Source organism: Lindgomyces ingoldianus (assembly GCF_010093535.1).
Source record: "Lindgomyces ingoldianus strain ATCC 200398 unplaced genomic scaffold BDR25scaffold_64, whole genome shotgun sequence".
Taxonomy (NCBI): Eukaryota; Fungi; Ascomycota; class Dothideomycetes; order Pleosporales; family Lindgomycetaceae; genus Lindgomyces; species Lindgomyces ingoldianus.
The window spans coordinates 227951-250240 of record NW_022985225.1 but is presented as its reverse complement, the minus strand read 5'-3'; the positions used below and the strand labels follow the sequence as shown (position 1 = coordinate 250240).

General features: G+C 37.1%; 6 protein-coding genes across 6 annotated transcripts; 2 read left to right on the top strand and 4 right to left on the bottom strand.

Moving 5' to 3' along the window:
- Positions 1 to 2208: 2208 nt before the first annotated feature.
- On the bottom strand, positions 2209 to 3989 carry BDR25DRAFT_385225 (uncharacterized protein; the record flags this gene model as incomplete). Its single annotated transcript, XM_033697919.1, has 3 exons — positions 2209 to 2947; positions 3013 to 3738; positions 3796 to 3989. 3 exons carry the CDS (start codon positions 3984 to 3986, stop codon positions 2209 to 2211), a joined length of 1656 nt encoding a protein of 551 aa, XP_033539887.1.
- A 772-nt stretch (positions 3990 to 4761) lies between these two features.
- On the top strand, positions 4762 to 6308 carry BDR25DRAFT_385214 (uncharacterized protein). The gene is made up of 3 exons (XM_033697918.1): positions 4762 to 5061; positions 5114 to 5800; positions 5849 to 6308. Exons 1-3 carry the CDS (start codon positions 4811 to 4813, stop codon positions 5895 to 5897), a joined length of 987 nt encoding a protein of 328 aa, XP_033539886.1. The 5' UTR covers positions 4762 to 4810; the 3' UTR covers positions 5898 to 6308.
- Positions 5961 to 7252, bottom strand: BDR25DRAFT_397378 (uncharacterized protein; the record flags this gene model as incomplete). The annotated part of the gene is made up of 8 exons (XM_033698503.1): positions 5961 to 6247; positions 6289 to 6313; positions 6382 to 6591; positions 6643 to 6742; positions 6791 to 6966; positions 7008 to 7061; positions 7120 to 7169; positions 7220 to 7252. The coding sequence occupies 8 exons, from the start codon at positions 7250 to 7252 to the stop codon at positions 6191 to 6193; spliced, it is 705 nt and encodes a 234-aa protein (XP_033539885.1). The 3' UTR covers positions 5961 to 6190.
- Positions 7253 to 7738: 486 nt separating this feature from the next.
- On the bottom strand, positions 7739 to 8787 carry BDR25DRAFT_246667 (ankyrin; the record flags this gene model as incomplete). Its single annotated transcript, XM_033685936.1, has 2 exons — positions 7739 to 7867; positions 8530 to 8787. The coding sequence occupies 2 exons, from the start codon at positions 8785 to 8787 to the stop codon at positions 7739 to 7741; spliced, it is 387 nt and encodes a 128-aa protein (XP_033539884.1).
- A 105-nt stretch (positions 8788 to 8892) lies between these two features.
- Positions 8893 to 9582, top strand: BDR25DRAFT_320339 (uncharacterized protein; the record flags this gene model as incomplete). The annotated part of the gene is made up of 4 exons (XM_033691894.1): positions 8893 to 8989; positions 9022 to 9126; positions 9196 to 9426; positions 9545 to 9582. 4 exons carry the CDS (start codon positions 8893 to 8895, stop codon positions 9580 to 9582), a joined length of 471 nt encoding a protein of 156 aa, XP_033539883.1.
- Positions 9583 to 15381: 5799 nt separating this feature from the next.
- Positions 15382 to 16357, bottom strand: BDR25DRAFT_363245 (uncharacterized protein; the record flags this gene model as incomplete). Its single annotated transcript, XM_033696714.1, has 6 exons — positions 15382 to 15508; positions 15597 to 15746; positions 15779 to 15894; positions 15926 to 16050; positions 16080 to 16167; positions 16226 to 16357. The coding sequence occupies 6 exons, from the start codon at positions 16355 to 16357 to the stop codon at positions 15382 to 15384; spliced, it is 738 nt and encodes a 245-aa protein (XP_033539882.1).
- Positions 16358 to 22290: the final 5933 nt, after the last annotated feature.

Sequence of the window (22290 nt, the reverse complement as noted above, 5' to 3'; positions counted from 1 at the left end):
TATAAGCTTATTAAAGCTTTTAATATGTTAATTTTATTATTTTAGTACTCTAGGCTAGTCTTATTTTATAGTGTTACTTTTAATATTCTTATGTTTTTTATAAGTTATTTATATAATAAGAATTATTTCTTATTCTTTTTATTATTATATAAAGTTGTTAGTTACTAGTAGAATTTTATTATAATAGTATAGTTAATTACTTTTCTAGTAGATTACGCAGGTACTGCTATTATCTAGCTGCTAGGTTGTGCAGCTTTAATAGCTTTAGTGTGCGCCTTACACTATCTTCTTTTTACTTTATACAGTAGCAGAGCTTACTGTATAATATAAAGAATTAATCTACTATTATCTAGCTACTAAGTTATGTAGCTTTAATAGCTTTAGTGTGCATCTTACACTATCTTTTTTTTACTTTATATAGTAGCAGAGCTTACTGTATAATGTAAAAGATTAATTTACTATTTTAAAAGATAAGTAACTAAATAAAGTACTTTATAAAGTGTAAGTGCTTTATTATTACTCTTTCTAAGAAATAAGTAATAAAATAAAGTACTTTATAAAGTATAAGTACTTTATTATTACTTTTACTAATTTATAGTTAATTAAATTAACTACTAATTAGTATTAAATAGGCTCTAATAGCTAGCTGCTTATAGTATAAGCACTTAAGTAGCAAAAGTAAGAGTAGTATATAGTGTGCATAGTGTATAAGGTAGGTAAGGTAAAGGTAATATGTTTCTAGTTCTATTGCTCTTGTCTTTCCTCTGTATAGAGGAAAAAAGGGATATCTAGATATTTGCGCATAGAGGTTCGCGCACAAGCATCATGTGACATAGATACGTAATCCTGCTCGTGCGCGATCGCTTGTATCCAGGCCGCGACGCTGCTGCTGCGTACGGACATAAACCTTTAGTTTTTAAAAAATTAATTTTACTAACTTAATTAAAGCTAAAAATTAGCTAGCTATTATTTACTTTTAAGTATTACTTTACTTATAAGCTTACTTTATAATAAGTAATTTAATTATGTATAAGGTTTTTAGGTTAGCGCCTATATACTTTTTTAAAAATGTAAAACAACTTATATTAAATAGCTATAAAAAGTGTAATAAGTAAAAAAGTAAATAAATAGTAATAATTTTACTATCTTTATAGTATTACTAAAAATAAAGTAAGTTATTAGTAACACTTACTATACTTAATATATTTAAATTTATAAAATATAAAGTTAAATAAAATCTTTTTTTTAAAACACACTAGTTAGTTATAATATTTTTAAATAAACTTTAGTAACACTATTTTTTATTACTTTATATATTTCTTATAATTTTTTTTAAAATAATGTATACTTAATATACATACATTTTTATATTAATTTACACGTAGTTTACTCTAGTATATGTTATATAAAACATATTTAAATTATAGTTAGTTATGTTTATTCTTCTTTTTTAGTTATATTAGTGTGTTAGGGATTAGCATTAGCTATATTAGTGTGTTAGAGATTAGCATTAGCTATATTAGTGTGTTAGAGATTAGTATTAGCTACGCTTAGTTACAGGCTGTAATTAGTTATATGCTATAGTTAAATATTGTTATTATATGTCTATTACCTGTCTGATACTAATTTGCTAAGCATTATGCTACAACTATTCTTTAACCTAAATAACCTACCTTAATGTACTAACTATTGCTCTAAGCAAGCTTTGCTTTTACAGATTATTTATAAACTGTTGTAGTAGTTTTATTATTATTACTACTACTACTGCTGCTGCTGCTATTACTATTACTACTATTCTTACTATTGTTACTGTTGTTATTACTGCTACTACTGTAGTAGTAGTAGATGTAGAAAAGTAGTGGTGGCAGTAAGTATCTACAATTATTGTACAACGCTATAGTAAAGGCAGTTGCGATAAAAGGCAGTTACACAGGTACATAAAATAACCCTTTACTCCTTAAATCTCTAAAAAACATTATATAAATGCGTTATAGTATGTTTTGCCTAGTAAAATACTATAGTGTTTTATACCTAAAATGCTTCTAAGCAATTAGTGATTGGTTTTTTCCCTTCACCAGCTAACAGTCCGCTGTAACAACTAGATTTCGGAGCTAATATGCATAGTCTGTTCTTCCTTCTGAAGAGTAAATAACTAGAGTAATAATAAAACAAGAGCGTAACATCTTAAGCAAGGTCCAGTCCTCCAAGCTACCTCCGCAACTCCCACGAGTCCAACTCGACCGGATCAACCAATTCCGTCACCCTCTGTTCCAGCTCCACCTTTTCATCATCTCCCGTCGGCATCTCCGCTGGATGATGTCGAAAATTCGGATGGCTGTGATAGGGCGGTGTAGGTGGCTTCATGCCCTCTATAGTTGCCGCTTCAGTATGCTTTCCCTCCGCTTCTGCTCTGTGCCTCTGCCTCTTTCGGAAGAGGAAGAAACAAATTCCACTGATAACCGCCAAGGCAACAATAACACCGATAACGATACCTCCAACCGCACCACCTGACAAACGCGCCGTGGAATGCGAAACCAAAGCCGGTGCAGAGGTTGCACTAGGCACCATCGAACTCGGCATACCCGTAGAGTTCCCATTTAAACTCCCATTCCCATAACAGAAAACATCTCCAATACCACCACTTTCATCAACGACCCTCAGCTGCGCCCTCTCTCCACCCCCTTTTCCATCCGCCTGCCAGAGCGTAAATTCCTGACTATCATGATTCACAAGCACCATCGCGCTACTAAAGAACAGGCGACCGATAACCGGGAGATCGTTTTCATTGATATTCTGGATAGGGTTGATGGGGATGTTGCGAACAGATGTGTTTTGCACGACCGCACCTGTTGTCTGGTTGATAAGGGGTTCCGGGACGACGAGTTGCGTATTAGGGATGCGGATTGAGATACCGTTTTGGAGGGAGATCGTGAGGTCGCCGTAGTAGCTGTTATTTGGTTTATTAGCGAGCGAAGGCTGATGTAGGGAACGAAATGGAGAGATATAACATACACGCCATCAGGTTCAAACAGTACCGTGAAAAAATTAAACCCTTTACTCCTCATTGCATCACCTAGATATGTGCCTCCTATTAAGGCTCTCATATTGTTCCAATAATCGAACGGCATCGTCATCAGCCCCGCGAAATGTGGTGCAATGCACGCTTGAATTACAGAACTCTGGGAGCCCATGAAAATACTCATATCCGATCCGTTAGGCCAATTTAGGGACATGTCGTTGATTGTAACGAGCATACCGGTGGAACAATTTGACTTGTAGTTCAGAGCCGCTGTAAAGTTCTCTCCGTTTCCTGCGAGGGATTGGTCGAAGCCGCCAAGAATGAGAGAACCCGGCGTTTGCTGGTTTACTGGGCCGCTCGCCAGACCCCAGAAGATGGAATAGGCTCGAGAGCTAATGCGCTCGGCCTTCTTTAGAGTATTGAGGAGGGAGGAGTTGCGACCGAGACCTAACTGAGCTTGACTGACGTAGGCTTGATTGAGGTCTTTGTTGGGAATTCCGAATGCGAAATTTTCCAGCGATATATTGGATTGGAGATGACATGTATCTTTCATCCATTGCGCATCGATTCTGTCGCTCTGAAATCTAGTTGTGGCAGTAATTTTGGTGGAAGAATTGTCCAGGCTGTATGCCCCTCCGCGGAAGGTCATGCAGGCAGTTGTTGAGAAGCCCGACTCGCAATAGCCATTGGGTCCATAGATGTAAGTTTCATTATAATCGCTAAGTTTACGTAAGTCCCCGGAAAGACTGTTAGAAATAGCAGAGAGCGTTACTTACGCGCTAGCGAGTATGGAGATGTTCTGAAGCGGCGACCCTATACCTAACGATATACCCCTGACGTTCGCTTTGTTTGCGAGCTCCAAATCTTGAATGGCAAAAGAGAGGGGCTTTTGGAGACAAGCTGCTACTGTGGATGAGGTAAAGGTCCAGAGTAGCAAGCAGCGTGTAAGTATGAGATTGGGATACATGGCGTAGGCATTAAAGTCGGAAAAGGCAAAAAGAAGAATACTAAGGCAGAAACCTTCAGATGCAGTCTGACTAGAATATCATCGCATGCATCTTGGAGGAGGACAGGGAGGAGGGCAGTGTGGACGGAGGAGAGGTTGGAGTAAACATTAAACGAACACGATGGCGAGCAAGTGCGGCGTAGCACTCTTGAAGCGCTCTATCAGTACATGTCTATCATACGACGCGATAACGCGGGCGGCAAGTACAAAGGGGCAGAGGTAATGGCTTTTCAGTATCAAATTTCGCTGCCTGCACCGATCACTCTCTAATGGCCCCAGAAAGTACGTATACTACATTCCCCTAAAGTTCAAACAAGCTAGCGGTTGCGATGACTGATGAATCTAAGAGGTCGTCTGGATGATGTGGACGCCAGTGCAGTCATCCGAACTCGTGTGTGGTAGCCCCGAAATGATTTCCAGGGAGTGTGGCCAAAACACCTGTGAAGGTGTGCAGATTAAAAAATGAAGGCATGATGAGGCTCTTGGCGGTCGACATGGTTGGCTACTGGTAAAGCAAGCGCCGCGGTGGTGAGGCGCTTAGCGACTACGCCGCACCCTTTCATGTCTTGAAGTTCGGATAGCCACTGAGAGAGAAGTGCGGCGTTCTGAAAATAGACGCTATGCCGCACTTGTTTCATGCTGGTTGAAGCCGGGTACAAGTGTGCAGCTGCGTAGACATGGGCGAGAAATCTATATATCAGCCATAGAGGGACAATCACCCATGTCGATTTTCGTCTCTAAAGTCGCTCCATCGTTAAGTCCACATCCAGCAGCTGTTCTGAATTATGCGGACCCGGAGGCAAATGGAATGGGCGGCTGTTGCCGCATTTATCGTCACGGCGTTCTTTCTTTTCAGACTCCAATTCAATTACTTTAGTACGCAGGCGTACTCGACAAAAGTCGGACGGCCTTCTCATTACGAGGCTGAGGAGCCTCCACAATATCGAGTCGTAAAAGATGGGGATGCTAGCGAGGCGGTTGAGGTATCAGGCGAAGTTCTGCCAACGATGACGGAGGTATCCGCGACCACAGCAGAGTAGGGTTACGCAGAAAGTGATTGGAGGATATACAATTGACGAAGTCTCCAGGAACTTCGAACCAACACCCACTCATAAAGACTCGACCTCTCCCCTCCCAGATCGCATCGTCGTGATGGGCAAGATCGCAATTGAAGACACATCCTGGGTATCCTCGCAACTTCCCGACTGGCAAAATGCCATCTACACCGTCGACTCCACCAACACCTCCCTCCACACCTCCATCAATAAAGGCAACGAAGCAAACCCCTACCTAACCTACCTCGTGACCAACTACGATACTCTCCCATCAACCATCGTATTCCTCCACGCTCACCGCGACGGATTCCCTCGCGCCTGGCACACCGATGCAGTCAACCACGACAACGTCGAAGCCTTGCGGTCTCTAAACATCAACTTCATTCAGCGCAATGGATATGCGAACCTACGCTGTATTTGGGATCCAGGGTGTCCGGCAGAGGTGCAATCGTTCCGTGACCCGCCAGAAACCCATCGGACGATCGAGGCTGCAATGCCAAAGGCGTGGCGAGAGTTATTTGGGAATGAAGATGTGCCAAATATTCTAGCTACGCCTTGTTGTAGCCAGTTTGCGGTATCGAGAGAGCAGGTTTTGAAAAGGCCAATAGAGGATTATCAGAGATATTTGGATTGGCTGATAAGGACTGAATTGGATGACGATACGAGTGGAAGGGTTTTTGAGTATCTTTGGCATGTTATATTCGGGCAGGATCCTGTGTAGTGAGTTTTGAGTGTTGTGAGCCAGGATCTAGAAGCTGACAAGTGTAGTTGCCCCGAGCTGACGCAATGCTATTGCGATGTTTATGGGAGATGTTGATCGAAGTCCTCCTCTGGGGGATTGGGCAGCTGCAAGCGCTCCAATATCATTGGACGTGATTTTCCAATTTAGGGTGGAAACATATCTACCTTCGAATCCAGTTTCCAGCGCTCTAGTCCGCTCCTGGCTCCTCGCCCTGAAATATGGAGATTAGTGAGCAACAGGAGCTCGAAAACCAGAACACAAGCGCAGCAGTATTCAGCGATTCAAGGCCGAGTCAAATGAAAAGCCAGAAGAGAGTGGTTGTGTAAACGATGAGACTCGGGACAAGAGAGGAGAATGGACGAATCTGCCTACGCTGTCGAGAAAGCGTGAGTAGTAAAGGAGAAGTGAATAAGACCAAGTCCGCTCTGAATATAAGGAACTTTCAAGCAGGGGCCACTAATGCGACCTGGTTTTGAGAAAAGGCGGGAGTGCTTTTGTGCACAAGTGCATAGAAAGGAAGGTATAGGAAGTGAAGTGGGGTGAAAACGCTAGCTTTTACGATTTTAGGAAGTACTTGGTGTTGAATTCATCGACAATCTCCCGTGCTGCTGTGACGATTGCTACTGCACCGGGGGAGTCGGAATGGCAACAAAGCGAGATAGGATAATCGCCTAGTGGTAGCTGAAACTCTTCACCAGTGACGGCAGTGACGGACGCATTCTCGATCTGGGCTCGCACGTGCTTCTTTATATCGTTTGGTTGCCATAGCCTGCAGCAATGGATTAACCGCTTCTCTCTTATGTATATTCAGGAAGCTCACTTCTTCTGCCGGTCAATAACCAGGGTCTTGTCAGCGTTATACTTCACATCGCTGTAGATCTCCGCCGTGAAAGGCAAGCCTAACTCCTTCGCAACTTCCTCTTAAACAGTCCCAGCGAGTCCAAATACTCTCGACCCCTTCGGCACACCCTGATATACAGCCCTGCAAATATTCTTGTTTCTGTACATCATGATGTATAGTGTTCTGTGATGCTTAACGTGGTGTAGCGGCATACCCTCAGTGTCCCAGAATGCCTCCAGATCCCCAACCTGGTACCGAACTGCGGCGGTTAATTCTTCAGGTGTCATCTTGATCTCGCGTTGGCTGAAACCTTATATATCCGGTAGGCCAGCATGTGCTCTGACGGCGATGTTATTTTTTTGCAGGTCAGGACAGTCTGCTGCATAATCAACAGGTCACTGCAGCTGTCAGTTCTGCGTTGAAGAAGAAAGCTTGCTATAGCAATTCAGTACACACCCAACGTGGAACCCACAGGCAACATTGACATGGTCGATAAGGGGTATTAGCTCATCATCAGGCCACACTTAAAGTTGTCATAGCCCTTGCCTATTTCGACGTTGATTCTAACAGGATACTTGATGGCCCGCATTATAGACAGTAGTAGTAGTCTCTTAGTGCTTGGTGCTCTTCATGGTAGTCTCCAACGTCTATTGAGACGTCTGTTGCGCATCCATAGCTCCCTTCGCTACATAAGACCCGTCGGTATATCCTACATATGGTTTCGACACTTTGAGGTGGCACATTAAGGGAGGTGGGAGGGCCAGAACAACTTACCGCCCGGGATTTGGTTAGAAGGGGGGGCTGACCCTCATGGGAAAGGCGAAAATTCGTTTGCTAACTGTAGGAGAGGTTAGAGAATGGTGCTGACTCAGTCTACCTCGAAACATTCGCATAATTGTGCTTGACTCTAGTTTGAAGACTGCATTTCTTCAAGCAAGGATAATTCCTCATCCCATCAAAGTCAGCCCAAATGATCATTTAAAATCTGCGACCAATAGAGTTGTGTAGTATCGGAGACTAGCCAATAGCGTGGATGGGATAAGGTTGGGATAAGTCTGTTCGTTCGAAGAACCAACTATGAAGAATTATAGGACTGTAGTAGCTTCACCACTCCCTCGTGCTTTTTCGCGATGGCCCACGCTAGTGGTGTTCGGCTTAACCTATCCTTCCCGGTTAAGTCGGCTTTGCCCGTCTCCAGCAGCCGCTTAACCAAAGCAGTGTGTCCAACCGTTAGTTACGGAGCCTTTTGGAGGCTGTATAGTACAGTTACGGAAGAGGAGGCTGTTACTAACTAACTGTACGGAGGAGATGACGTCAGTGTACGGTTAGGATACAGTAACTGAAGTATATTGAAGTATTATGAAGTTATTGCGCTGAAGCTAAAGACTATACCCAATTAGGAGGTTGTGATACCCCTTGTGAGATCTACTGTTGTTGATCTTACTGTTTTAATGTACTCTGTAAGCTTAGTTAGCTTACTAGTAACAGTGTTGTTACGTAACTAATTCTTCTGCAGTTGAAGAGCCTCTATTGTTGACTGCGTTGTTGATTGGGATAGGAATTGGGACATCATAATGGGCAAAAGAATAACGTAGATGGCATAGTTGCTGAATTTGTTAGAAGATTGCTAACAAAACAGGCAATAACGGCATTCTCCGCATTAATCTCCGAACACGAGCCCCCTGGCCCTCAGCAACCTGCCTTCAACCGCCCAAAACCACCAAAAATCCTATATAACTACCGTAAACGGTTAGTACAGCAGCCTCATGTATAGTACAGTATACTGAGTAGATGCCCTGTACGTACGTACGTGATCAAAATCAGTGTACTGCAGTACTGTACTATTAGGTGTACTAACGGTTGGACACACTGAACCAAAGCTTCTTCCCCATTCCTGGCGGCCAAGGATAGCGATGTGCGACGCATCTTATCCTTCACGTTGACATCGACCTTGCCATTCTGTAGCAGTAAATCAACGACAGCGTCGTGGCCATTTTGGGCAGCCCAGTAAAATGGAGTCACAAGATATCCGTCCTTCTCGTCGAGTTTGACCTTGCCCGTATCGACGAGCACCTTGTCTACCTCCGGGTAACCTTTGTAGGCGGCCCACCATAAAGGAGTCATATGGTCCAAGTCGCCCTTTAATCGTGATATAGCGTCACGTACTGTATTACTAATCTAGTCTTTGAATCTGCTGCTGACAAGTTCCCAGCAAATACATTAACTGTAATGGAGAGCCCTTGGGATCTAGTATCCTTCGTGTCAGCGGTAAATCTCCCAAAAGGATTGGACTTGGCGCTCTTCACGCTTCCTGTCTTGACGGATAGTGGGTCCATCGCACTCTCTTCTGTTTCGAAGACGTCAAGTATAAGTTCGTCGTTTGTTCGCGCTCTTCGAGTGCATTATCCTCGTTTGCGACATTCTCATCGAGTGCGGTGTCTTCGTCCGCTGCGCCCCCAAAACGTGCGTTCCAACACCCCAAAGCTTTTCACTGCCATTCTAAAAGCTTCGCAGAAACTAATACCACACTAGCCAAACCTAGCAGTGCACCGATCATTGGCGGCGCGGTTACGGGAGCCCTCGTCTTCCTCGGCTTGATAGGCGCAGGAGCGTTCTTCTTCTTCACAAAACGCCGTTCCGCTGCAGCCAACCCACTAGATCAGGGACTAGATCAGGGAGTCGGAATTGTCGCACGTGTCTCACGCGATACCATACCCATGTACTGCGCTATTCACTCATCAGGACCAGCTCCTTTCTTGTACAGTATATAGTCAGGCTAGAGCTCTCTTAAGCTCCTTAGACCTTATACTACACTAGTTTAACTTACCTTGTTTAGATCTTAATACCTAGTTAACTTGCCTACTCTATAACCCCTTCTTAGCTTATGTAAGAGTGATAGGCCTAGAGTTACGCTTCTAACTAGTACTATAGTTACCACTACAGATTAAGCTTTTGCATTTAGCTAATAGAGGCTCTATAAACTTTAATATATACTAATTACAGCTTACTTACTAGCTAAGCCTAAGTAACTAAACAATAACTTTCTATCTATACTAAGTATAGTTTACTAGGCGCAGCCTACTAAACTAAGACTATTTAATAAATAGAAGACTTACTTAATTTATATAAGCAACTTTTTACTTTATTAACATACTCTAAGATAACTTTAGCTATTAATGTTTTTATATAGCTTACTAAAAACAGTAACGTACTTCACAGGCAAGTTGCTCACACACCTAAGTTGCTTACTTTTACTAAGACCCTACTAAACTACTCTTCCTACACTAATGCATTCCTAACAACACTACTTAGATGCGCTAAAAGAATGTAAGATATAGTTTACACTTTAAACTTTTAAATAAGACATAAAACTTTTAAAGAAACGTGCTATAGCTACGTACAGGGTCTTATAAATAATAATAAATAACTACAGCGCTAGATAACCTTTACAAGCTAATTCTATAGCTAACTTATAAAGGCTATATAATAAAAACAAGTAGGTAATTATTAAGACTATACTTAAGCTATATGCGTGAGAATTTTCCTCTTAGATAGCATTTATAGCTAATATAGCTAATTCTTTGCGCGCTAAGCAAAATCTAGGCTATGTTAGCATAAACTAGCCTAGTATGTTTGTAAAGCGTTATTTAGAGCTTAAAGTAACATTTAAGTGTAAGTATAACTATAAGAGAGCTTTCTACAAGAGTCCTAGAGTAATTTAGGGCAGGTTTAGCCTTATAGAGAATATTAAAGCTAAGCATAGCATCTAAAATAATAACACGTACAACTTTAGTAAGATAGGCTTTATAATAAGCTAAACATCTATTAACTATACTTGCGCTTAAAACTTTACTTTAAGCTTTAAATAACACTTTATAAATGTACTAGGCTAGTTTATGCTAATATAGCCTAGATTTTACTTAGCACGCAAAGAATTAGCTATATTAGCTATAAATGCTATCTAAGAGGAAAATCTTTGCGCATATAGCTTAAGTATAGTCTTAACAATTACCTGCTTATTTTTATTACATAGCCTTTATAAGTTAGCTGTAGAATTAGCTTGTAAAGGTTGTCTAGTGCTATAGTTATTTATTATTATTTATAGAACTTTATACATAGCTATAGCATGTTTCTTTAAGAGTTTTATGTCTTATTTAAAAGTTTAGAGTGTAAACTATATCTTACGTTCTTTTAGCGTGTCTAAGTAGTGTTGTTAGGAATGCATTAGTGTAAAAAAAGTAGTTTAGTAGGGTCTTAGTAAAAGTAAGCAACTTAGGTGTGTAGGCAACTCGCCTGTGAAGTACATTAACTAAAAGCCTTAGTTTAGTTATATTAAAATAAAAATAAGTAAAAAGCATATTTAAAAGTACATTAACTTAGATCTTTTACTAGAAAATGTATAGATTAACTTTATACCTTAGAGGCCTATATTTATAAAATTTTATACAGGGAGTAGTTAGCTGTTACAACCCACGATTGGATTGTAAGCTACCTACTACAGAAGCTCCACTGTTTGAACAAACAAGGCTGGAATTCTCTAATCATTCCAGCTAAAAGAACACGTGACCTAACAGACAAGGAATAGACAGAGCTACTAGACTAATGCACAGCTAAATGCATTGTTTAATACGTAAAGAACGTTTAAGCGCAAGTAAGCGCTATTACGCGCAGTAAGGAATTGCTGTTAGAGAGCGCTTAACAGCACTTAATAATGCGCAACTCTATGTATATAGTTTAGATCTTAACTGTTATAGAAGGTTATAATTAAAGTTTAGTTTATTATTATATAAACTAAGTAGCTTTGCTACTTTATAATAAAAGTAATACTAATTATATATCTTACACTATATAACATACCTAACAGGTTGGCTGGCTACACAGGTTAGCCAGCTACTTTTGCTAAGCCCCTACCACACTCTACCTATCTACATAATGCCTTAACAACAACACTAGATTAAATCTTCTAAAGAATATTAGATACAGCTTACTTTTTAAGCTTTTAAATAAGACTTAAAACTTTTTTTATAACACACTGTAGCTATTTATAATATCTTTTACATAACACTAAGTAATTAACGCGCTAGACAGCCTTTATAAGTAGAATGCTAGCCTAAATTAAGAAATCTAACTAAGCTTAAAAAAATAGTTATTAAGTATATACTTAAGCTTATTATACACAGATTTTTTTAAGCTTATAGCTATAGCTAATATAGCTAATTTCTTACACGCAGAGCGTAATCTAGGCTAGCTTAGCTTAAACTAGCCTAGTATGTAAGTTAAGCACTGCTTTAAGTTTATAATAAAGTTTAATTATAAGTATAATTATAAAAAAGCGCTTTATAAAAATTTAAAAGTTATTTAAAGCTAGTTTTATCTAGTAGCTAATATAAAAGCTAAGTATAGTATTTAAAATAAAAACATGTATAACTTTAATAAGTTAAGCTTTATAATAAGCTAGATATTAACTAGAGCAGTTGTTATAGCTTTAAAAAAATAAAAATAGCTAAAGGTAATATAGTAAAGTAATAAAAAGTAGATAATAGTTATTTAAAGCATTAATATAATAAAGTAGGCTATTTTACTTTTTATTATTTTTAAAGGCTGCTATTACTTCTTTGCCTAGTATAAAAAGAAGAATCTGCTTTAGAACTAGGTTATTATAGTCTTTAAAAACAGCTAGATAATAAATAAGCTTAGGCTATAGTAGTTAAAGCACTTTAATAAGTATATAAAAAAAAGTTATAAGCGCTTATTAGCTTTTTATTATTAATAGCTATAAAAGCTATAACTTACTTAATTTCTAGTAGTACTATAAGAAGAATAAAATTATTACTATTTATATGCTTTTACACTTATTACACTTTTTATAGCTTTTTAATATAGGTTATTTTACCTCTTTAAAAAAAGTGTATAAGTGCTAAGCTAAAAATCTTATGTGTAACTAGATTACTTATATTATAAAACTTAAGTTCTTACTATGCTTTATACATGCTTATAATGTAGTAATTACTTTTAGTAATATCTAAAAAGAGTTTTAAGGCGCTAGTTTAGTCTTATTTAACTTAAAATAAGTTAAAATAGCCTTTAATATTTAGTTATGTACTTTATTACTACTACTACTTATTAATAATAAGCCCTAGTAGTTATAAACCTTAAGTAATACTTTTAAATTTAGGTTATAATTAATACTTATAAAGCTAAAAATTTAAAAGTATGTAGATAGCTTACTAATGTCTATAGTAAAGGCCTTTAAGAAAGTTTTAAAAAGGGCAGTAATTATTACACATAAGCTAGTGTTAGTGTAAAAGAAGATTACAAAGCTTTAAGCAGTAAATAAGGCTGCTATATAATATAGATTACATAAAAAAAAGTAAATTTAAGTAAAAAAAACTTTAATAGTTAAGAATAAAGCTTATTTAACTACTTTAAAGGAGTTTAGAGCGTGTAGTAATAGGAAGAAGCTAAAGACATAAGTGCGCGCTAAAAAAAGTAAGCTAAGTTAAAAGTAATATAAGTAGTGTAATTAGACTAGGCATAACTTACATACATATAAAAAAGTAGTAGAAGTAGACTCTAAATAATATCTTATGTTATATTACTTTATATAGAGCGATATGTGCAGTTACCTGAATCTCTATGAGATTTGTGAGGGAAAAGTGGTTACTTGGCATTGCCAAGAATCCAGCAAATTTCGCACACGACAACAGCAAATTTCGCACACAACAAATCGCTTAGCGCTTACTCTCACGTAACGCACACTTTTTAAACTAGAACACCCTATTACTTTTAAGACTATAGAACAGCATATATATAATATTTTAATCTAATTTTTTGCAGCAGCAATTTTAGAGGCTTATAGTATAAATTAGCAACAATAAAATAGGTGCGATATCGCTCTGGCTGCTTGACCTTGCGGCCATGCCACGAGAGCCTGGTTACAGGCACCTCCTCGGTAATTGGCGATATATCTGCATCAACCCTCCCAGGTTCCTTAGGGAGTTTAGGAGCCTTCCTCTTACCATTTTTAAGTAATTTAATATAGTCCTTAAAGGAGCTTCTTAGACTGGCGAGCTATCTTAACTTCCTTGCGCGCAGCGACTTTTTGTTGCTGCTCTTGTAATTAAGCTTCCTTCGCTACTAGTCTCAGCCAACGCCTCTCCTCGGGCATGGGAGCCTTCTCCTTCCTATCCAGCTCTTTACGCTAGGCCTGCTTATCCTTTTTCTGTTGAACTGCCTTTTGTAACGATTCTCATGAATCGTTCCATCTCGGGTCGCCCGGAACCTATCCGAAGGGTCTCCGTATCGGCTCCGACCCTGGCTCGACCCTGACTCGACTCTGCCCGGCCCCCTGCTGTTACCCCTATTCCCTCATGTATTTAGTCGCACCTCGCCCCCGTAGCTAGCTCGGTAGTTTTCTGATATCCTACGTACAAGGCCTATAGGTGTCATTGGTATTCCCAGGTCTCTGAGTCCCCACGCACTTCCATATGCCTCTGAGTGGATTCATACCGCATTCGGACCCATTGTCTTGCCTGCGCCGTTACACCTTTTCCTCAGCCTCCTTCTGCTCCCGCCTCTCTCTGGCGCCCACCGCTTTCGTCTTCCAATCGAATACCTGTTCTAGCCATGGTAGGCCTATCTCGTTATTAGACCGTCTAAATGGTGACGAAGTAAAGAAGGTCTAATGCTTATTAGGGTCAAAATCCCGTAGCGGGGTGTCTTGTTCGCTGCTAGGAATCACTTGATAGATCAATGCAGGAGTAAGAGACGTTCCGTCAGCGCGCATACAGGTTATCGTCCTCATATACTCGTGATTAGCATCCTAGAGCTTCTGCTTGATGTCCCCCCTCTTTATTGAGGTGCCGAGGAGATATCGTCCACATCTTTGCCAGTCTCTCAATGAGGGAAGTGTAATGGGCTACGCACAGGGTGCAGGTGCAAGGTAACAAGATTGTATTCGATAGTGAACTAACTCTGTGATAAGCGCCGTATTTATGTTCCTGACTGAGTCTCTCCCGTGACCAGACTGAATGCCACTATACAAGGATTGTCTGGCCTAGGCATGTCACGATGGTTGCTTGTCGTGGGGCACGTCGCGATAGTTGCCTGTTGTGGGTATGTCGGTATGTGATGGCGTGCCGACGATATCCGAAGGTTCCACCGAGTGACCATCGGGGTCTAACCCGTCACAGGAAGCCTCTCTCGTCCATATTGTGTGTATTCTGAGCCACTACCTTGCATTACTCAATTTTTCGCTGCAGAAGATCAAAGTATAGGGTATACTGAAAAGTAGGGTCAACATATTTGCGCAGAGAATCGATACTGGATGCCCATCGAGAAGGAAGTTCGATTGCAAGAGCATCAACAAAAAGTCGCTGCGCGCAAGAAAGTTAAGATAGCTCGCCAGTCTAAGAATCTGCTTAAGTACCATATTAAATCACTTAAAAAATGGTAAGAGAAAGGCTCCCAAGCCCCCCAAGGAACCTGGGAGGGTTGATGCAGATATATCGCCAATTATTGAGGAGGTGCCTGCGACCACGCTCTAGCGATGTGGCCGCAGGGTCAAGCAGCCAGAGCGATATCGCACCTATTTTATCGTTGCTAATTCATACTATAAGCCTCTAAGATTGCTGCTGCAAAAGATTAGGTTAAAATATTTTATGTGTGCAGTTCTATAGTCTTAAAAGTGATGGGGTGTTCTAGTCTGAAAAGTGTGCGTTACGCGAGAGTGTGCGCCAAGCGATAAACCACGGTATTGGCGAATGGGGGCGTGCTGAACCACGTGTGTGCGACGCGGGGTGGGTGCCTGCGCTGGTTCCTAGAGATACCTGCTGCTGCCTGGCGGCTGAAGTCTGAGCCACAAGAGGGCTTTTTCTTTTTACAACGTATATTAGACTTTAACCACACAAAACAGTCATCAAGACAACTAAGACGTCTCGTTGGTGTAGTTGGTTATCACGTGGGTCTCATAGAATTCTGTGACTGCTCTCAGAGCAGATATCCCAAGGTAAGCTTCTAGAAATATCAAAGTAACCCCTGCCATAGTGAAATACTGATATCCTTCACAGGCCGCCAGTTCGAGTCTGGCACGGGACAAAATTTTTTTTTCTTGGACAGCCTCTCATGGTCGCTAAACATGCCGGATATAAGCCGAAGCGCGCCATGAGCGCTTAACACTAAGATTTCCTGTATATACAGGCTCTGTATACAATTTTGCAGCTCAAAATATATCTATTCGACCTCTCCGATACCAATTTCATACATACAATGCGTTTTGTATAGGTTTTTGTATGGTGGGCGCATTGCTAAGATAGCGGCTTATATCCGGATGTTTCACAACCATGAGAGGACAGTTTATCTCTGGCAAAATCTTGGCATCAGCTCTCGCTGTGATTTGCTCAGAGCCTTATTGAAACTCAAACCCAGCTTCTGATTGACTGCGAACCGAAAGCTTGATAGCCGTAGTGCATGGGATATACAGACACGCCGTTTAAGCACCTTCGTCTTTATTAGTCTCGTCGTTCTTAGCCTGTCCGCGCCTTTTTGCTAACATCTCCAGCACATCCGTTGTATAAGACGCTCGCCGATGTGTCCACGCTGAGTGGTGAATCCATCTCCTCGTACGGTGTGAAGGATCGTGTATATCGAGGTTCTCCAACATGTCCACCAGAGTGTTCATCCTAAAAACCACCATCTCGCCGGTGTTCCGCAGCCATACTAAGAATGGTTGGCCCCTAGCGCTTACGCCTTTAATGCTAATTTTAAGCCTGCTTGCAGGATCTGTTGGTAGGCTTTTTGTAGTGCTATAGTTATTTATTATCTTTTAAAGGACTTTATATATAGCTGCAGTATGTTTCTTTAAGAGTTTTATATTTTATTTAAAAGCTTAAAGTATAAGCTATATTTAATATTCTTTTAGCACATTTAAGTAGTGTTATTAGGAATGCATTAGTGTAGAAAGAGTAGTTTAGTAGAGTCTTAGTAAAAGTAAGTAACTTAGGTGTGTAAGCAACTCGCCTGTGAAGTACGTTATATAAATAGTTGTTACAATCCTTGCTCCGTTGAAATGGTATTTTCGGGAGCACTACAGCCTATGATGATGTTAGAGAGAAGGGGAAGGACTTAGCTGGATCAGGTGTACAGTCCGTCAAGCAGAGTATAGGTGAGGCGGGGATTAGGAAGGTAGGTTGTAGTTTAGCCTAGCAGCTGTATAGGGAGCTAGCAAACCTAATCTAAAAAGATAGAAAAGAAGGTATATATAGTGTAAAATATACAAGGCAGCAATGTCCTTTTTATAAAGGTTTTAATGCCTCTTAGTCTATTAAGTAGGTAAAGACTAAATAGTAATTATAGCCTTTTAACTATAGGCGTAATTAAAACTATATACATTTAGTAGCATGCAATTGCAGGCGCTTGCATGCTTATACTAAGACTTATTAGTGTGCATTTACTTGCATGCCTATACATGCAAGGTAACCTTTCCTATTAGATAACACATCCTTCTATGCATTTATCTAAAAGCTAAAGCTATTTCTTATCTGTTCTGTCACATAACTTGTCTAAAATAGGCTTAAAAACTTTCTATTCTTAGTTGTTTAAACTATAAGGCACTGCTAATTAGTTGCTTATAGTCTAATTATAGGTTGTAACACACAGCGTCCTCTTTTAGTTAGCGTTCTTACTGTTATGCTTACATTATTCTAAGTGTTAAAATTTCCTTTTAATTAGTAGGTGCCCTTTTATGTAAGCTTTTTAAATGTCTATCTGTTTTAACTATGCCCTGTTAGCGTTCTTATCCTTCTGCTATTGCCTACTGTCTTTGCACTGTTACTTATCTTAATCCTTTTTACTATACAAAGATGTGTCTTTATAGTCTTTGCTATTTAAGCAGTTCTTTCTATGTAATAACCTTGTTATTAGATAAGTGCGTAGAATGTTTAAAAAAAAAAGGAGTTATTATAACATGTTTATTTTAGACACAGCTTAAAATTATCTAGAGCAGGAACATAAAAGGCTTTTAAAAAAAATAAGAGATGTTTAGCAGCAAGAGTAAAAGAAGTGTAAGAGTTTTCTTAAAAAGTAGGCTTATTATACTGCTTATTAGGCTTCTTAGGTGTTAAAGCTTTAATTTTTAGATGCTTATTAAAACTAGGCGTAAAAGCAGCTTAACTTCTTAGTAGATTAAAGGGTAAAGTATTTAGAAAAAGACTTTTTATCCTTAGATAAGCTTAAAGCGCTTAAGGCAAAAGCTGTAGGTCTTCCTTCTCTACAGCCTATGTTAAAGAGTTGTAGGCCTCCTACATCGCAGCTATCTAATGCTGCTGTGGTTTTAACTAGTAATAATGTTTTTTAGACTAGGAAGCTTTCCCTAGGATAGTTTTAACTAGAAGAGACTCTAAGTATTTATAAAAAACTAAAGAGGTGTTTAATAAACTTCTAATAAGTTCTTAAGTACTTTTACTAGTAGGCTATCTTTTCTATTTAACTAGGTACTTGTTTTTTTAGTAGTCTAAAATCTATTCTACTTTATATTTTTTTTTCTTCTTCCTTCTATCTAGTAGTTGCTAGCAGAATAGTCTTAGGCATAAGTTTAAGCTTAAAGACGTAGAACTAGGGGTGTATTTTTATTTCTTTAAGTAGCTTAAGTTTGTAAATGCTAGAACATGTTTATATAACTTTATAAAGTCTTATATGTTTTTTAGCAAGCTTTCTAAAGAGCCTTAGTGTTTTAAGATTCTTTATGTCTAAGTATACATAGTTATTTAGGTAGATTTCTAGTGCTAGTTAGCGTTTCTAGTCTACTACTTTTTTTATAGCATCTTAAGCTAACTATGCTTTTCTAGTTAGTTTTTAATATAGTTTTAAAAGTTTAGTAGTTTAATCTGTAGCTTCTAGGGGGTCTGTTAGCTATGTGCTAAGAAGCTTATATTATAGAGAATATTTAAAGTTAGCCTTATACAGAGTTTCCTTAGTTATAGCTAATTCTATAGTATTAATTATAAGCTGTGCTATTAGTAGCTATTCTGCCTAATTATCTTGTTTATATAACACATACTTTTACAGATATTTTTCTACTTCTATGTTTACTTATTCTATTTATCTGTCTATTTATAAATAATAAGTAGTAAAGAGCTTATAATTAATTCCTAAGTGTTTAACTATAGCTGCTTAGTATTTACTTATAAATAGCTTGTCTTTATTAAAGATAATAGTCTTTAGGCAGCTATAAGTAGCTAAGACATTCTTCTTTAGTTTAAACATAAATTCTTTAGCTATAATGCTTTTCTTTAAAGGCTATAAGTAGACAAACTTTATAGTCTTATTAATAACTTATGTAATTATGTTATAAAGTCTTTTTATACTAGGTTCCTATAATAGTAGTAGTTTAGTAATAAAATCTATAGTTATTATAGTCTATAGTTAACTTAGTGCTGTAATTAGTTAAAGTAGTTTATAAGGTTTATATTATTATAGGTTATTTTTGTTATAGATGTTACATTCCTACAAGACTTTAGTGCATAAATGCTTTAGTTAGGGCACTTCCTATAGTATAGCATTTTTAATTTTTTTTGTAGTAATCTAATTCTAAGGTGTCTAAACATAGAGGCTTTGTAATATTCTTTTATTAAGTTTTGTTATCTTTATTTAACTATTATAAAAGAACATAGTAGTTTTTCTTAGTTTAGTTCTTTATAGACTAGGCTTTTTAGAGTTTTTTTAAAAATTGCAAATTCTTTAGAGTTTTCTTTATTCTTTTTAAAGTAGTTAAAATGTTAGCTAAGAGCGTCTACTTATTAGTTGCTACTTTTTACTATATGTTTAATAACAAAGTTAAATTAAGCTAGTTCTATAGCCTATTATACATGCATTAGTAAGAGTTTTTTAGTAGTAAAAAAAGTAATAAGGTTTACATAGTTAGTAAAAATTATAAATTATTAACTAAGACTTTAAAGCTTAACTTTCTAGTTTCTACATGCATTAACTATAGCTTTTAATTTTTTATTAGAGATAGTGTATTTTTATTCTAATAGTGCAAATTTTGCTAAATAGTAGGCTATAAGGTGCTATTAACTATTTTTTTGTTTTTAAGAGAGTGCTGCCTCTTCTGCTCTTAAAAAAGCATTAGTATGTATTTTTATTTCTAGCGTAAAGTTATACATTCTAAGAATAGGGTAACTTGTTATAATTTATTTTAGTTTCTAAAAGGCATTCTTTATTTCTATTATTTATAGAAATTTTTAAGTAGATTGTTCTTTTAAAGTAGCGTCTGTAAGAGGCAGTGTAATCTTTAAGTAATTCTTAATTATTCTTTATATGTACCTAGTAAGGCTAAGAAATTCTTTAATTTCTGTAATAGTTTCTAGTATTAGCTATTTAAGTACCTTATTTACTTTAGTAGGGTCTATTTTTATCTTTTTTCTATTAATAATAAATCTAAAGTAGTTAGTTTTTTATATATTAAACTTGCATTTTTCTAGCTATAAATTGAGTCTGTATTTTTAAAGTTTATCTAGCACTAGTTGTACTTTTGCTACATAGTCTAGTTTATCTTCTTTTGTGTAGATAAAAATATTGTCTAGGTAGACTAGAACAAAGATATCTAGATATAGGTTAAGTGCAGTGTTAATTACTCTTTAGAAGGTTATAAAAGTGTTAGTAAGCCTAAATAGCATAATAAAAAGCTTATAAAAGGCTTATAAGGTTTTAAAAGCTGTTATCTATTTATGTCTTTTTTTTTATATTAAATTTATTCTAGACATTAAACTTTATAAAGTGTGTAGTTTCTTTTAATTAGTTTATAATATCTTAGATAATAAAAAGAGAGAACTAATCTTTTATAGTGTTTTTGTTTAGAGTTTAGTAGTTCTAGTAAACTCTAACTTTTCTATTTTTCTTTTTTACAAAGACTACTGCTAAGGCTACTAGGCTCTTACTTTCTTAAATGTAGCCTTTTGCTAGCATGTAGTCTACATATTCTTATAGTGCTTCCTTCTAAGCTGCTGTAAGAGGGCGCAGCTTATGTATTTTTAGCTAGGGGTTAAGTTTAAAGTTAATTACATAGTCTTAGAGTTACTGCAGGGGAAGTTCTTTTAGGTCCTCTAGGGTTATAAACATGTCTTTATAGCTGTAGTATTCTTTTAGTAATTCTTTTCTAGGTTCTTTTATAATTTAGTAGATTTCTACCTAGTCTAAGTCTCTTTCTTTCTTAAATTCTTTAAAAGAGATTTTCTTTAGTTTTTCCTTTATTATGCAGACAGCGTGTGCTTCTAGTTCCTAGTAAGAGAATTTCTAAGGTTCTATTTTCTTCTAGAGGTAGTCTAATCCTTGCCTAGTTTATATATGTGCTAGATAGTTATCCTTATAGCTTACTAATAATGCTCCCTGCGTATGCTTAGATTTAGGTTGTATTATTATTATTTACTAGTTAATTTTAAAGTTATGTTTATAAAGCTAGTTATATCTTAGTATAACTTAGTATTTTCTTTTAAGTAGTAGTATACTAAATAATATTTAGTTGTTTATATCTTTAGTTTTTATAATTAGTTTTTTTAGTTTTAAGTTAAATTTTTTTTCTACTATATTTAATTAATAACGCGTTAGCTAGAGATACTTAAAAAAGTTTCTTTTTAATTTAGAAAGAGATTTTATTTTTATTAACTTAGGTAGAATCTATTACTATAAACGTGCAGCTACTATTTATTAGCGTAAAGCTTTCCTATTTACAGCTTATATGTCTTAGAGTCATCTTGCTTGTTAAGCTTCTTCTAAGTCTTTGTCTTACTGCCACTAAAACTTTTATGTTATAGTAGATCTTGTTATAGTTTATGCTAACATCTTTTTTTTAATGCTTAGGATATAGTGTATCTGCTTGTTTACTTAATTTAAAATACTACGACAGTTTATAAATAATCTGTAAAAGCAAAGCTTGCTTAGAGCAATAGTTAGCACATTAAGGTAGGTGTAAGGCCGGATGTCCTAGAGCAGGCTAGTATAGCCTCCCCTGACCTGTTTAGAGGTCACATGACCTGTACTTTGTATATAAGCATAAATTCTAATAAGTAAGGCTTAGTAGCAATTTGTCTCTTTTATAATACACTTCTATTTTTCTTTAAAAGCTTACTTTTAGTGCTATCTATGCTACTTACTATTCTATCTTTATAGTAAGTTATTTAGGTTAAAGAATAGTTTATAATAATTTTTATAAATTATTTTATCTTAAGTTGCTTAGAACTTATCTAATAAGTTTTTATATTAGCTTTAACTATAACTTAACTTTATCTCTTATAGTTACTTTTATTTTTTTAAGCATTTAGTTGCACCTTTTTTTTTTAGCTAGCTTAGTAGTTTTCTAATATTTTTTATATAAGGCTTATAGGTGTTAATAGCATTCCTAGGTTCTAAGTCCCCACACACTTCTATATGCCTCTAACTAGATTCCTACTGCATTTAGACCTATTATCTTCCCTGCGCTGTTATATAGTTGTAGCATAATGCTTGGCAAATTAGTATTAGATAAGTAATAGACATATAATAATAATATTTAACTATAGCATGTAACTAATTATAGCCTGTAACTAAGCATAGCTAATGCTAATCTCTAACACACTAATATAGCTAATGCTAATC

What these genes read in the sequence shown, in the direction of transcription:
- BDR25DRAFT_385214 (XM_033697918.1), top strand. Translation starts at nt 4,811, where the DNA reads ATGCGGACCCGGAGGCAAATGGAATGGGCGGCTGTTGCCGCATTTATC. An exon ending in GTATCCGCGACCACAGCAGA is followed by an intron (nt 5,062 to 5,113) that starts GTAGGGTTACGC and finishes CGAAGTCTCCAG; the next exon opens with GAACTTCGAACCAACACCCA. An exon ending in TTCGGGCAGGATCCTGTGTA is followed by an intron (nt 5,801 to 5,848) that starts GTGAGTTTTGAG and finishes TGACAAGTGTAG; the next exon opens with TTGCCCCGAGCTGACGCAAT.